This window comes from Microtus pennsylvanicus, chromosome 7, assembly GCF_037038515.1.
Source record: "Microtus pennsylvanicus isolate mMicPen1 chromosome 7, mMicPen1.hap1, whole genome shotgun sequence".
NCBI lineage: Eukaryota > Metazoa > Chordata > Mammalia > Rodentia > Cricetidae > Microtus > Microtus pennsylvanicus.
Window position 1 is genome coordinate 14,961,746 of NC_134585.1, and position 13,220 is coordinate 14,974,965.

The following is a 13,220-nucleotide window of genomic DNA, read 5'->3' on the forward strand; positions in this document are numbered from 1 at the left end:
GTTAAGATTGGAAAGTGCTATGGTTATAAGCAGCCCACCTAGCAGACAGACCAACTCAAACACTTGCAGAATCATCGGACAGATCTCAGTCTTCCGAACCCAGTTCTTGGTTCCAGGCATGATGCTTCCTATCCATTGGCAAAGAGTGTTTGCAACATGCCTCTGTTTGGAAAGGAGGCAAGCCATCCAGATGAGTTTTAAGTCCAGTGATGCGTTTTCCCTAGCCGGGCCTTTGAGCAAGGCCTTGAATGCAACATAGAACGAGATCCCAATGTGGGGGTTCCCCCAGGGATGAGTTACTGCTGAATGACACAGGCCTGCCATCCCAGCAACTTCAGAAGCTGAGGCGGGAAGGTCAAACCTGAAGTCCATCCTGGGAATTTAGTGAGCTCTGTCTCCTAACAAAAAGCAAAAGAAAGGAAGAGGGAGCTAGGGATATGGCTTAGTGGTACGGTTAATGCCTTGCCTAGTCAAGGTCCTAGGTTCAATTCCCAGTCTCACACTCACACAACCCTACTCAGTTCTGGCAGGGATGGCCCAAGTTCCATATAATATGCCCAAAGGCTAATGTTCTCCCCTGAAACCATCTGCCCTGCTTAAATCTCTAGGCATTCTACTTTCCATAGAGCTAGCAAATAGGCAATCGTAGCCATAACGAAATGAGTGTATGAATTGGATTCTTTGCCATAGACTCTAAGGTTTGCATGGTCAATATCACCAACCTTACTCTCTGGCAATTCACCAGAAGCAGCTACTTCCTGGGCATTTTTGCCCCCTGCACCCAAGAAAGCACTGTGGTAAGGGTACAATAGGAAGCAACAGTCCCCAGCTGTTCAGACACATAAAACCAGAGAGGGAAGTCCAGGGAGGGAAGGTCCCCCACCAGACCCACCATGCAACACACCTTCCTGCAGCTGATGACTGAACTCACTAAGCTGTTGAGAAGGTGGGGGTGGGGGTGAGGAGAAGCCACCAGGACTGGTGATTTGCCAGTCGAGTCGCAGGTGGCATATCCAACAAGAATAAGTAAGGGTAAGAAGCTGGGGTGGGGGAGAGTGCTGGTGACCCAGTTGTTAACGATCACACTTTTTTTTTTGTGTGTTTCTATTCTACTTTTTCCTATCATAAAAACCTGTCTATGATTATCTTTTGTTTCTTCTTTCATAATGTATTTGACAAAAGCACAAATTTTATAAAAGATTCTTTATTTTGTTGTATGATATTTTATTATTGTTTTCTAGTATTTTCGGGCTGGGGGAGACTTAATTGGGGGAGGGGGAGGGAAATGGGAGGCAGTGGCGGGGAAGAGACAGAAATCTTTAATAAATAAATAAATTAAAAAAAAATAAAGTCTATGTCTATTTTAGACATACACAAAACCATTTTCTAGTGTAGGGCATATGTTAGACTATAAAAGACTTTACCCAGTTGTGATATAGTTATAGTCATTGAGGACTATGTTGTCCACTAATTAAGATAAAAGTAAAGCATCAGTATAAACTGTATATATGTTTAGAAGTTAAATATTTTATTTTTAATTAATGTGCCAAACAAAAATTACAATATTAAATATAAAATACGATCACACTTTTTTACATGTCACTAATGGCTTTAGACATTAGAGGCAAGCCAGGGCTGGGAACTTAGCCCATTCCAGTGAATTCTACAGCCTGTAGCGAGGTGAAGTGGGGTGCTATGCATCTATCTACTCAAGTGCCTGCCAGGGAAAGGAAGCCACAACATCCTTTCCAGGAGCATTTGTTCCTCATCAAGGTCGGAATCCAGAACCCTCCACAACGGGGTCCAAGACAGTCAATACATGTTTAGTGACTAGGGATGAGGGCGCATTGTCAAATGTAACGGATACGTTTTCTGTTCAAGGGTCTGGAACTCACACCACAATACTCGGCTCAGAAGCACACTTTGAAGAAAAGATGTTTGGGTTCCCAAAAGAGACTCCAGACCCAGAGGGTCACTTGTTACAAATCAGAACGAAGGGCGGGTCATACCTGAGCCCAGAGCAGTCGTCCTCGTCTTCATGTAAAGCGACCGTGCCGTCCTCACACCTGAGACGACAGGGAGAACAGCGCCTCAGACACAAAGGTCTACCACGGTAGACGTGGCAGTAATCTAGAGTCGTGTCAAGATTAGCACGGAAAATTACGTAGCACGGTGATCCTCACCACTGTCTCCCCGAAGGACACAGAATCACAAACACCCAGCTCCAGTTTCTGATGTCTGTCAGGCCACGATACAACACCAACGTGCCTGTCAAAGCACGTAAGCTGAAAACATCAAACTAGCTTTGACTTTTCACCTCCACAGCGCGACTTAGACGTCATCTAAACCAGTGCTTCTCAATCTTCCTACTACTACCACCCTTTAACGCAGCTCCTTATGTCCTGGTGACCCCCAACCATCAAAATTAGTTGCTTGCTACTTTGTAACTAATTTTGCTACTGTTACGGATTGTAGTGTAAACATGTGATATGCAGATGGCCTTAGGTAACCCCTGTGAAAAGGTCATTGAGAACCACTGGTCTAAGGAGGTGTGAGAGCTCACTAATACCAAGATGCTCCCAGGAGGACGTCAGACACCAAGAGGACTGCTCTCAAGAGAGATCCCACAATCCTCTGCATCAGGCACTCCGTCCTGTGCCCCATGCCACAACAGCGACCACTGGCCTTGGACTTTCTCTTTTTCACAAGACTTCCTAACTAACCTGATGAAAAAGACTTGGCTCTTCCACATTAAAAAGAAAAAAAAAATCCCTGGTGTTCCCTACTCCCCGAGGGGACCTACAGTAAGAGTGTTGTTGTCCCTAAGTAAGAGGGAGTCTCTGTTCCACTTCCCAGCCCCACCCTGGAACATTTTCCCATTTTCCATTCCCATCCACCCCGCACTGACAAAAGCAGGAGGTACCAGTACTGAACAGGAACCTTCCCAGCAAGATCCACACACACCATTATAAAGATGTTCATTTTAATACATAAATGTTTACTCTTCCTCCTTTGGTTCTGGTGTATTTTGTGCATCTGAGACCCTTTGAATTGGTTTCTTATTGCAGGCAACAGCTACAGCCGTAACTATACTCAGAGAAACACTGACAGTTCTTTTTCTAGGGACACCATCATGGCTCCCAAGTGCAGCATTGTGGATGACTCTGCTCCCCCGGCAGAATAACCGAGGAGTTAACACAACAGAACCAATGGCTCTTAATTAACATGGACTGCTTCCCAGGTGCTCAGTTCACCTTCTGTGATGGCTAAGTGTAATCGCCAACTTGACGGAAGTTTCTAGAGTAGGTTAATTGATGTGAAAAGACCCAGCCTGATCGTGGGCAGCACCATTCCAGGGGCTAGAGACCGAGACCGAGAGAAAGTGAACCGAGGATCAACATCCATCTCTTCCTGCTTCCAGACAAGATGTGATGTGATCCGCTTCCTCAAGCTACTGTCTGGCACCTTGCCCACTACGATGGATTCTGAGCCAAAATCAACCCTTTGTTAAGTGGTTTTCGGTCGAGGTGTCACGCCACAGCAGTGAGAAAAGTTGGACCAATGTGTCTTACATTTTCTAAGGTTAAGAACGGACCGCTGTGCTTTATTTTAATGTCCAGTTCACTGAGGTAAACAACTGATAGCAACGTCAAATTCCTATTGAAGTTATCATGTGCTGGCTCCCTTCTTCCCTACTTCTGTTCTTGATGCAGACACGTTTGATATATCTATACTCAATGTAACATTTTTTCTAAAGGATACAAGGTTTTCAAAGGATCTGGATCCTGTTCTAAGATATTCAATGTAGTTGAGTAGGCGAAAATAAAACAAGTAAATACACATGCACAAATATAATACAGTGCTTATGCTACATTAAATAACATATTTAAATATTCATCACTGGAAACGCTGTATAATTAGTCCACAAATTAACTAAAGAAAGCTCCTGTTCTCTTCTCTTACAGCCTCTTTTTAAATTATGGCTTTTGTAGTGAATTATACAAAGGCCACCTACAGACTTGAGCCCTCTTTATCTAAGAGAATATTCCGTTCCCTGTGGCAATAAAATAAAGTTGGTCGAGTTAACAAAATGCTCATTTTAACGGAATAATCTAAGCTTCTTGGCTCTCTTCTGTTTTTGACTACCAATAGCTCTACTCTATTTATTTCTCATGAGAAATAGCAACTCAGTTCCCAAGTTTTACACGCTGCCCCATCATCAGTATTCAAACGTAGTTCACGGAGGCTTTGCAATGAGAATGACAATGTTTTCCGAGAGTGAAAGAGAGAACGTCTCACAATGTAGAAACCTAGACTTCTCACCTCTAAGAATTCCAGCCCCCAGTCCCAGCCCCCGAGTTCAGCAATGCTGCCTGAGGACTTGGAAGTTTCTCCTCTGGAAATGATCGTTTCCCCCTCTAATCACGATGGCCCAAGGATGGAAATTTAGCACCAGAGCAGGTGACTTCTGGGCCATCAGGCTGAACCAAATTAGTAGAGCAGAAATATCTCCTAAACAACCGCCAATTGCTGCTCAGGACACACAAGTTCAAGACCATAGGTCCAGCGTTGGAAATCGATGTCCTCGCCAGCCTTGGAGTTCATCCCTGCTCCTTGAGCGAGGCAGAATTCTCCACTGCTTTACTAGGGACCATCAACCCTCACCCAATTAGCATCTCATTTTTGTCTTTGCCCAGGAGGGTCCTATAAAGGGACAATGCTGGCCTGGTTACGAAACTGGATTCTGCTACAGGAAACCACAATCATGGCTCCACTTCTGGAAGACCATTAACTCAGACTAAGTGACCAACTGACCCAGGCACGGTGTTCTCTAACAATACTGTTATACCACACGGAGAGTTTAAAGGCCAATCCTTTTTATGATCTCCCTCTTAGGTCCTCAAAACAAAAATATTATATTAATCAAGGTAACCTAGGCTCAGAAAAACAAACATTACATGTAGGTAGATCCTGACTTCTAAGTTTTATATATGTGTATTTATGCAGGAGAGAGTAGGGCTGAGGTTGGGAAACTAGAAAAAGTCCATAACGGGGAAAAGAACAGAACACGTGATGTGGACATGGAAAGAGGAGGGGCAGAGAAATGAGGGGAGGGATGGGGAACAACCCACTAAAGTTAATACTACAAGCAAACCTGTTACTTTAGATACTAACTGAAAAATGGACTCAAAAGAGAGAAATAGTCCATCAGGATGGTGTATTCAGAAATACCTGTTTGGAAACATGGTATGTTGTGTTGTGTATATATTTTAACAAGTGTGAATTCAGGGGGCTGGAGAGATGGCTCAGAGGTTAAGAGCACTGATTGCTCTTCCAGAGGTCCTGAGTTCAATTCCCAGCAACCACATGGTGGCTCACAACCATCTATAATGAGATCCGGTTCCCTCTTCTGGCATACAAACATACATGGAAGGAATGTTGTATACATAATAAATAAATAAATCTTTAAAAAAAAAACAAGTGTGAATTCAATGAGAGGACATTTCAAGTCTTGCAATAACGTAGCAATGTCCTGATGGTCTTGCGATTGGGCCCTGTCATAGCGGATCTCCACCACCAAGTGGCTAACCACTCACATTTTACGACCAGTGTGCTTTAGACAAAATAGAAAATGTCAGCCCTGACAGGGTTCACGGCTGCTTTCTGGAAGTCACTGAAGTCAAACATCTATGTGTGACTGAACTGTGAAAGAGAATGTTTTCCTTCTGGTTGGCCATGGTGAAAAGGAAAGAATGTTAATTAAGACACTTCCAGCAAGTGACTTCCGGGTAGCTCTCCTCGGCGGGCCGTCAGAGCGCATCACCTGGGATGGCTCAGACATCTCCCCAACAACTCCAACTGTGGTCTCTCTTCTCCCTCTTTTGCTTTGCTCAGTCTGCCAAGCACAAACAAAAGGAAAGAGCGCACAGTTCCCAGCCCACATGACGTCTGCACCTTCTCAGGCCAGCCTGACAGCTAAGAAAGAACGCGGTCCCAGGAGGCCAAGCTATTGCCAGGATTCCAAGGCTTTACTCTAGGGAACCTTGATTGTCCCTGCCCCATATCACCAAGTCCACAGACAAAAGTCACATGACATTGTCAGTCTCTTTCCCCTGAGGCGCCGGAGACTAAAGAGCCAGACTTCTTGGAATAGTGGAAGCTAAAGACATATCCATGAGAAGTTATCTTCTCTGGTTAAACAGGAAGAGAGGTCCCAACTTGATGGGCTGGCAGAGAGAAATGGTTTCTCTTCTCCCCCTGCAGCACCACAGCCCTGAAGGCTAAGTTGCAGAGATGCAACCCTCTCAGGGAATTTCCCACAGTGTGGTCCCAGAACCTTCTGCATCAGTGCTCTCGAGAATACCTGACTGAGAAGAGCAGACTGCAGACTGGCCCTGCCTCTGTCCCACACAGCTCTGAGGGTAGAATGTCAACCTCTGGGGGCAGTTGCCTGTTGCGTTTTTTGTTTGTTTGGTTTTGGTTTGGTTTTTTTTTTTTTTTTGAGATGTCTCTCGTAATCCAGGCTGGCCTCAAACTTTGCTCTGTAGCCAAAAAATGACCTTGAACTTCTGATCCTCCTGCCTCTACCCCCAACTGCTGGAGATTACATGAGTTCACCACCATCACCACCCAGTTTTATTTGGTGCTTGGAATCAAACCCAGGGCTTCTTGTATGCCCTATACTGTAAACTTTATTTTTTTTATCTATTTTTATTTTATATGCTTTGGTCCTTTGAATATAATTGGCCCCCATAAACTCACAGGAAGTGGCCCTACCAGGAGGCATAGCTTTAAAGTAGGTGTGGCCTTGTTGGAGGAAATGTGTCACTGTGGAGGTGGGCTTTGAGGTCTCATATATGCTCAAGCCACACCCAGTGTCTCAGTTCTCTTCCTGTTCCCTGTGGATCAAAACGTAGAGCTCTCAGCTCCTTCTCCAGCACCATGTCTGTCTGCACACCATCATATCCCACCATGATGATAATGGACTAAACCCCTAAAACTGTAAGCCACCCCAATAAATGTTTTCCTTTATAAGAGTTGCTGTGGTCGTGGTGTCTCTTCACAGCAATAGAAACCCAAACTAAGACATGTGCTTTGGGATTTTGCCTGAATGTATGTCTGCATGAGGCGGTCAGAATCTCTAGAACTGGACAGATAGTTGTGAGCTGCCATGTGGATGCTGGGAATTGAACCTGGGTCCTCTGGAAGAGCAGCTGCTGCTGTTAACCTCTGAGCCATCTCTCCTGCTCCTTGTGATGTAAACTTTTAAACAGCACTGCCTAGTCACTTGACTAGTATGCTTCTAATATATTTTCATCTAATGGTTTCTAAAACTCAAGCCAGCTCTGACCTGACTCCAATCCAAATACGCATCTTAGGTCCTCTCTTAGCCCCAAGTCTATATTTTTCAGCAGAGTCAACCCCCTTCCCAGATAGTGGTGATCAGTTCATTTTGTAAACCAATACCTAGAGGCTACTAGGCAGAACTTTTGCAAGGGAGACACCAAGCTACAGACTGTAACCCAGTAAGAGACTTTGAAAACAACCCTTCTTGAGAAGATGATGCAGATGTAGCCAAACAGCTAAGGCCACCCGGATGTTGGGGGGAGCGAGGTCGTATATAAAACTGAGTTAAATCCACCCAGACCTACACAGGCATCGCAAGGCCTGAGAAAAACCAAGAAGAGGATAGTCTGCCCTTGAGTCCCAATTCCGCTCTCCTTTGACTCTCCGAAGACCTCCAGCTGGGCAGGCCTGGGCATGGGTCACTGAGCATTGTCTTAGGTTCAGGTATGAGGACCTGAGTTTGAAACCACTTTAAAGTCCATCAGATGACTGGAGAGATGGCTCAGAGGTTAAGAGCACTGGCTGCTCTTCCAGAGGACCTGAGTTCAATTCCCAGGAACCACATGGTGGCTCACAACCACTTGCAATGAGATCTGGTGCCATCTTCTGGCACGTAGGTATACATACCAGCAGCATATTGTATGCAAAATAAATAAACCTTTAAAAAAAAAGTCCATCAGAGTGGTGGTGCATACAAAGCCCCAGGGCTGGGGTGAATGGAGACAGAAGGATCCCCAGAGCTCATTAGTCGTCAGTCCTATCCATCCATGAACTCCAAGTGCAGTGAGAGATGAATTCCAATGAGATAAAAGGAAGACACAGGACGTTACCCTCTGACCTCCACAGGCAACCTCATGTGTGCGTGCATGTGTATATGCGCACTCACACAAGTGCACACATACAAACTGGCCGAGTAGCATCCTTTCAGATTGGACTACCTGATAAAAACAATTCATAGGAAACACTAGAAACACTAATGACTATGTGGACACACCTTCCAAGACACAGGGTTTTTCACTTACATTTTAATAGGGCCCACTATCATAGACCTTAAGCCAAAAGAAAGGCCCTCAGTGGTGTGGGGAGGAGGCAATGAGAAGGGTGGGGGCAGGAGGTTGAGGACATTTGCTCATCTCAGAAACATCAGAACATCCTCGGAGTACACCAACATCTCAACCAAACACTTCCAGGGCACCTGCTACATCTGTGCCTTGGGATAGCACCCTCCTTCCTGCTGGCTAAGGGACTGTGCCCACAGACCCAAGAATAGGTTCATATTATTGAGGGGAGAAGAAAAAAACAATGTTGCATTTGACCACCACTGGTTTAAGACGCCCCTCCTCTCTGCCCTGTCAGACCTGTGACGCTTTTGGTACCCTGTCAGTGCCTTCGATTCTTGTATTAACCAGATGGCTTCCCAGTCACCACTCACAGCCTTTTAAAAGGAACCGCTGTCACCTCGCTAAAAGTAACAATGTGATCTTATGCAACCAGAACTCCTTGGGGAGTATCCAAGGATGAGACACGACAGTCTCCCCAGCATTTAACCACAACACACACACACACACACACACACCGCAACCCATATGAAATCTGGAACTAAATGTCTCCGTCTTGAAGCGCCTGGGCCTGTGACTGGGGCTGACTCTAGCCACATAAGGCACCTGAGAATCAAGCCCAGAAAGCACATAGTGCCAGCAAGTCCAGCAGGGGCAAAGAGAGGTAGGTATCCGACTGCTTGAACCAGGAAACCCAGGCCTCATCTTTGGTCCACAGATACATCTCTCCTCTTCTCTCAGCCTTTTATAGAGAGGCAAAGTGGCAAAGCAATGTTGCTACCACTGCCCCAGAGGGCAGGCCATACCGCATCTTGGAAAGTTTACCTGGTCTTCCTTTTAAAGAACCCCCAATTAGGGTTATTATGACAATAGCAAACCAAACTGATGAGCAAAGGCAATTGGGAAAGAGGCCCCAGGGAGCACAGTGGAACCTCGGCCTTCCTCTCCAAGTCCCTGCAACAATGGTAGACTCCAAAACCCATAGGATGCTCTATGCACTGTCCGGGTATCTCCCAAATAGCTCCCAAGTCAACTTGTGGCTTCTGTTTGAAACGCGCATGTTTTTAAGTAGCAGAATACACAACTTTGCACACGCCTTCTTGCAAAGCTTTTCCAGAGTGACTTTTAGCCAAAGATCCCCAAAGTAAACACGAATATCCTTATGATAAGACGGCTAGGTGGGATACATATAGTTTATACACCCAGCTATATGTAAATATCACGTATAGTGCCAGAAAAAAATATACTACCACATTAATTTCTGATATATATAGGTAGATAGATAGATAGATAGAGTATAGTCTCAAGAAAATAATAAGGAAGAGATGACCAGAATAAAAATGAAGCACTATAAATATCAAAACAAACAAACAAAAAACCTATGTGGGCTGGCCTTGAATAAAACACCACTCCCCACCCTCCAGTTTGTTGTTAGTTGCCTTAAGCATCAGGTAAGGCATTTCTCTAGTCATATTATTGAGGTCAGACGAGAAAAAAAATGACAAAAGGCATCTAGAAAAGTTTACCGCACCGTGTCTCAAAAATCTGTACACACGGAGGGACGATAAGTTTCCCCTGTTTAAACGTGATGGAATTAACCTCCAGTCCTCTCGCATCCATCTAGTTGGGGGTCAACGTACACCGCACGCATGCCATGAAAACTGACACGCATGTTGGCAAAACAAAACCAAGCTTCCTTTCTGACATGTCACATAGATTTAAAAAAAAAAAGCTAAGCTCCAAGATTGCATATTTTGGGACACAGAGTCTCCCCCAGTAATCAGCTAGGTTTAATACCTACCCCCCCCACCACCCCCCCCACACACACACCATACCCCCACATACAGCTGCTAAAATACAGGCTGCAACCTGTGAGAGGTTTGTGGGCCCTGCCACCCTCGCAGTCCCAGGTTCCAGGAGACAATGCATCGCCTGGGAAGAGGGGACGGTGGGTACCTTCACCACAGTTGCTTCGGAAACAAGCATGCAAGTCGATTGTAATGGCAAGAATCACTTACTCAGTTACAGCGGCGCTGCCGAAGGAATTATCCTGAAGGCTGAAACAGAAACAAGAAAACATGAGCCAAGTCCGGCCGGGGAGCCGTCTCCCTAATTGCTCTCCCCGAGTTAGAGCACGCACACAAACATGGCATTGCCAGGCAAGTCTCAGGGCTTGCCCGGCACGCTCGCTCTACCTTGGGCTGCTGTCTGCACATGCTCCTGACGACACCCCCAGCAGGGGCCCAGCGGCAGCTGCGAACCACAAAGCCCAGCAGCCCGCGAGGCTGCGGGGACGATGGGGCGGGGCGCGGCGGCGTGAAACCCGAGGTTGCAGCTGCAGGAACCTAGAGAGGCTCCGCGCAACCCCGGTAGCCAGTTAGGAGCTGCAAGGAGTCCAAGCGGCTTGAGCTTGCTACCTCAGCCTGGGCGGGCAAAACAGATACCTCCCCCCCCCCCATCCCGCACCGCGCCCCAGTGTATGCAATGCCCGCCTCCCATGGCTAGTTACCTCCCCAGCCCCCACCCCACCCGGAGAATGCAAACACGCAAAGATGAATCCATCGCCCAGAAAAAAGCAAGAAGAGATCGAAAAGGAGAGAGGGAGAGGGATGCTGAGTCTTGTCTTTTTTTTTTTTCACTGTGTGGTGGTTTTTATTGCGTAGAACAAAAGACGCTCCAAAGGGCCGGCTGCATCCCCACAGGTTTGAATGCGCTCTGGTTATTTCATTTCGCTGGAGAAAGCGCTCTGCTCAGGACCACACAGCTGTAAATGAGTCTACGCAGGGCGAGTATCGAATGCTTTCTAGGCCTTAGCTGGTGCCTAGGACACCGTGCAAGAGGGGAAGGCGGGACTCTCGTACCCCAGACACCTTGACAAAGGATGGAGTGCAGAACTCACAAACGCAGATCCCTTGGATGAAGGCTGCTCCATTGGGGGGAAGGGAAGCCAGCCAGCCCCACCCCCAACCCGCCTTATTCTTGCTTGAAGGCTGTTTGTCCTGCCCCCTTCACGTCTCCTGCCATGTTGACCTTGACTTGAAATAAACAGACAACTGTGAAAGACAGGTCTCTGGATTTTGAAATAAGATTTCCCTGCCAGGAACAGATGAGCTGGTGGCCTAACTCTGTAACCAAACTGATGACTTACTTTATAACAACTGACCTCATTAAAAAGAAAATTCAACTAAATTTTAAAATGCCTCGACAATTTGGAAAAAAAGAAGGAGGAGGAGGCTCGCCTTCCAGGGTCACACTGAGTCAAAGTTTAAAGGTCCACCCAAGGGCTAGTTAATGCCCCAGGAGGGCCGACTTGTGTGGACTTGGCTGTGCCATTGTATAGAGCCTAGCCATAGCCCCCCCCCCCCCCCCCCCCGGCCTGTTAACAGGGACATTCTTCTCTGTCCGTCCAGTTGCAAAGATAACCTCCTTGTCTGTCATTTCACCGCATGAAGGACATGAGTGAATTGTGCATCTAATCCAAAGAACCTTCTTTCTAAATGCCTGTAAAATGAATCAAGGAGCAGCTCCACTCATCTCTGATGTGCACTCACAGTTTTTTGGGTTTTTTTTTTAAGTCCCATTTTTAACTTTTCCTGTTTGTACTTGGGGGATAAAAATGAAAGTTTCAGAGAAAAACAACAACAAAAAGGTTACCATTAAGTTGGTTTTTTTTCTTTTCCGCAGTTTTACTCTCTGATCTCCAAATATTTTTAGACTGGCCAAATAAAAGCTTAAAGTGGCCTTCGATATTAATTCTGCAGGTTAAACAGATTCTGAAATATTGATTCCTTGCTTGTCGAACTATACTACACACACATTCTTAATCATACCGGCTCACGGAACTAGGTTCTAGATGACACACTTCACCGTGTTTACGGGAACATGGAGTCTAACCACGGAGTTATCTTCCTGTGCACAGATCTGAAGACTGTCCGTTTCCCAAAGGCTCTTTAGCTTAGAGGGGTCCATTCTGGGCAGTCCAGGCGTGTACACAACTCCAGGGATCCATCTAAGACAGGAAGGAACAATGCTTGTAACTGAGAAACAGAACTTATTGTCCAAATGGTATGCGCCCACTGAAAATAAGATAAAATAATAGAGATGTATGCCATTAAATCCAGATATTCAATAATGCCCAGAGGGAAGGGGAAAAATGAGTTCCCTGCAACCTGTGAGCAGAAAGGACCCAGAATAGCTTTTAAGAACTACTCATACTGAAGAACGGCAACCGGCTGGCACAGTGTATTATGGTTGAAACCCCAGAATAAAAGCCTGCCATTTAGTGGTGTGCAAGAAACCACTTCAGCTTTTACCACTGGTCCTATTCTTAAGTTGTTCTCATCTTAGATCCGATGTTTGTTTTCGTAAGTGGTTTTCAAGTACCTTTTTAAATGAGATGTCCTGTTCACCTTGGAATGCACGAGACTGGTGGCGAGCACAAAAGGCTGGTTCGGAGGCCCCAGGTTGATCTGAACAACAGGGCAAGTTCAAAGGGAGAAGAAAAAAAATAATAATTATCTTTGGGATCTCTAAGGAAACTTGAGGATTTCCCAGGGCAGAGACAGGGTCCAGACTTCCCTGTGGTTTTATGTAACATGGTCAAAACACATTTTTGAAAGGAGAGTGATAATAAATCCGTATGTTTTCAACTTTGAAACAGAATATAGATAGGCAAAATGATGTGGACCCGTTGAGAATAAAAGGAGACAGCAAAATGTACTCAGTCGATTTGTTTCTCAAACTCATTAAAAGACCAGTGAAATGAATGCTTAGGTTCAGCACACCAGTTAATATTATACCTACCAGAGGGTTCTG

General features: G+C 45.7%; 1 protein-coding gene across 7 annotated transcripts in view; it reads right to left on the minus strand.

Annotated features, from left to right (window-relative positions):
• The window catches only part of Fam13c (family with sequence similarity 13 member C), a 97,424-nt gene extending 86,542 nt beyond the window's left edge, over window positions 1-10,882 (minus strand). Inside the window, exons 1-3 of one of the 7 annotated variants that reach the window (XM_075980008.1) lie at window positions 10,601-10,882; window positions 10,424-10,462; window positions 2,010-2,066 (exon numbers count right to left, since the gene is read on the minus strand). Coding sequence is in view for 3 of the 7 variants with exons in the window: in XM_075980005.1 (XP_075836120.1) it covers window positions 2,010-2,066; window positions 10,424-10,485 (119 nt within the window). In the remaining 4 variants the exon portion in view is untranslated. The other 6 variants (XM_075980009.1, XM_075980010.1, XM_075980011.1 and 3 more) reach the window with 6 other exon arrangements.
• Window positions 10,883-13,220: the final 2,338 nt, after the last annotated feature.